Source organism: Rutidosis leptorrhynchoides, chromosome 2 (genome assembly GCF_046630445.1).
Source record: "Rutidosis leptorrhynchoides isolate AG116_Rl617_1_P2 chromosome 2, CSIRO_AGI_Rlap_v1, whole genome shotgun sequence".
Lineage (NCBI taxonomy): Eukaryota > Viridiplantae > Streptophyta > Magnoliopsida > Asterales > Asteraceae > Rutidosis > Rutidosis leptorrhynchoides.
This window is the reverse complement of record NC_092334.1, coordinates 162,453,381-162,455,961: the sequence shown is the minus strand read 5'-3', so window position 1 is coordinate 162,455,961 and position 2,581 is coordinate 162,453,381. Positions and strand designations below refer to the sequence as shown.

The following is a 2,581-nucleotide window of genomic DNA, read 5'->3' as shown; positions in this document are numbered from 1 at the left end:
ACTATATATATAACCATATATATGTCATCGTATAGTTTTTATAAGTTTTAACGTTCGTGAATCACCGGTCAACTTGGGTGGTCAATTGTCTATATGAAACATATTTCAATTAATCAAGTCTTAACAAGTTTGATTGCTTAACATGTTGGAAACATTTAATCATGTAAATATCAATCTTAATTAATTTATATAAACATGGAAAAGTTCGGGTCACTACATTAGAAGGGCGCCACAACACCCTATGATACCTATCACGTCGCCTTGTTCGTTCTGCAAATGGGCTATAGATATAGTCGGACCTTTCCCAAATAACGCAGGGAATGCGGAATACTTAGTGGTCGCTATCGACTTCTTTACCAAATGGGTGGAAATGAAACCTCTGCGCATCATCACTAGTAAACAGATCAGAGATTTTTTCTGGGAAAGTATTGTATGCAGGTTCGGCATGCCTAACGAAATTTTCAGTGACAACGGTACACAATTTGAAGGCAACCCCTTCCGCAGCTGGTGCCAGGATTTGAAAATCAAGCAATGTTTCACCTCCGTCGCGCACCCTCAGGCTAATGGCCAATGTGAAGTTACAAATAGAGATATTGTGCACGCCATCAAAGGAAGGTTGGGAATGAAGTGCAGGGAATGGGTGGATGAGTTACCAAAAGTCATATGGGCGCACAGAACAACGCACAAGAACAGCACATGAGAGACACCGTTCAGCTTGGTATACGGTTCAGAGGCAGTAATCCCAGCAGAAATAACCTTCTCGACAGAAAGAGTCCTGTCATACAGTGAGGGTGAAAACGATGAAAGGCTGCGCACTAATCTGAATTATGCGGAGGAACGCAGGGAAATGGCAGCAATCCGCGAAGCCACCAACAAGCAACACATTGCAAAATATTACGACAAGCGCGTGAGGGCAAGAACTTACAAGGTAGGAGATCTTGTATGGTGCGACAACTAAGCAAGCAGGGCCCAAAACACTGAGAAGTTAGGGCTAAACTGGGAAGGACCATATAAGGTCATTGTGATACTGGAACTTACAAACAGGCAGAGCTTAAGGGAAATCCAATAAAGCGGACTTAGCATGCTACCGCATTTAAAAAATGCTACATGTAATATAGAAAATAGGAGAATTGATCACTCACCTACTTTGTCTAGATTTACATGTAATTACTAAACAACGTGCCTTTGTAGGTCGATCGTGTGCTGCACTATTGTAAAATCATTTTTCGATTATATTAAAGCATTAAGTCATTTTTTGTTATGATTTCATGTACCTCTCGGAGCTGAATAGCTCTATGATTTGAACTGCACGCGCACAGTAGAATACTAGCGCGTTCCTGCCTACTTAAGGGATGACTTTCCCTAGCTCCCGCGTGGCAGAAGTCTGTTTGGAGACAGACTAGATTATTTTACCAGAGAGCGACAGTGATTGGGTTGACCTAGTTCCACCCGAGTAGACCTAGGGATCTGCAAGTCATGACTATAAACAAAAAAGCGTTGGTCGCGTTTGACCACAATCCCAAACTAACGTTTGGAAGACTCTCTGACACGATTACGAGCGCGCGATCTGAATGTGTATTGAGTGCACATCAACGCACATAAAGATTAGTGACGGTACGCCAAGAGTACAAAATAACAATGATTATCAATAACGAATCAATAATACGAGCAGTAAGTGTATCACAAGTTTACATCACGATAATACATTTTTTATTTCTTCCAGAAAATACACATAGTACATAATGTTACACGCGTCGTAACGCATTATGACATTACAAAGTAAAACTACAATTTAGAATCTACTAAATCTCGCGCCGTCACTCGCGAATTGCGTAACAACTCCTCGAGCTGGGGAATAGGAATGTGGCGCAAGGCTCTGCAAGCCTCCCTAGCGGCTTTGCGTGCTTCAGGAAGAAGGAAATCTCGGATAGCTTTGGGAAGAATGGTGGGCACCTGAATGGGAGACGAGTGAGGTTTGTTCACTCCCCCTTCTACATTACGCCTGCGCCTGTCATCTGGACAGGAATAATGATGGTGAGTAACGTCACCACATACGCTAAGTAACAAAAGAAACACGAAGTATATCAGTACGAGCGCGCTTTGACGAAGAAGAAGCGGTCGATATTTTGTGCTTCTTCGGAGCAGGCGCGTCACTGCGTGACGGAACAAGTTTCCCACGGGGACATCGTTTGGGAAAATCAGCATATTGCGCCACACCCTTTTTCTTCTTCTTCCTGCGCGAAGAGCCAGAAGCAGAAGCTGCGGTGATAGGGCGCTTAGCTGAAAAACCTTTCCCCAAAGGCATACGGTCCAGCACCACAGACGCGGAAGAAGAGAATTCAAGGTACTCGGAGAAGGGAATTGCTGTCAACAAAAGATAAAAACGTTAAGGAAGGAGTAAAAGAGAAGAAAGTAAAAAGCTCTACATACCTTGCAAATGGCAACTGAAGTGAGGATAGTAGTTGGGATCTGGCTAATGCTTAGATATCCCCCCGGCATACAACACGTTGTTACTATATGCATGTAAGGGAAGCGCTCGACCCATGCACTTGTCCACCATTGACCTTTCGCTTGAACTTAA

At 43.3% G+C, this 2,581-nt stretch overlaps 1 protein-coding gene across 1 annotated transcript; it reads left to right on the top strand.

The window, feature by feature from the left end:
• Positions 1-241: 241 nt before the first annotated feature.
• Positions 242-1,080, top strand: LOC139888398 (uncharacterized). Its single transcript, XM_071871406.1, has 3 exons — positions 242-615; positions 715-928; positions 1,045-1,080. The coding sequence occupies exons 1-3, from the start codon at positions 242-244 to the stop codon at positions 1,078-1,080; spliced, it is 624 nt and encodes a 207-aa protein (XP_071727507.1).
• Positions 1,081-2,581: the final 1,501 nt, after the last annotated feature.

Coding starts and splice junctions, on each gene's coding strand:
- LOC139888398 (XM_071871406.1), top strand. CDS start 242: ATGATACCTATCACGTCGCCTTGTTCGTTCTGCAAATGGGCTATAGAT. Junction 616..714: donor GTGCACGCCATCAAAGGAAG/GTTGGGAATGAA, acceptor GACACCGTTCAG/CTTGGTATACGGTTCAGAGG. Junction 929..1,044: donor TGAGGGCAAGAACTTACAAG/GTAGGAGATCTT, acceptor ACTTACAAACAG/GCAGAGCTTAAGGGAAATCC.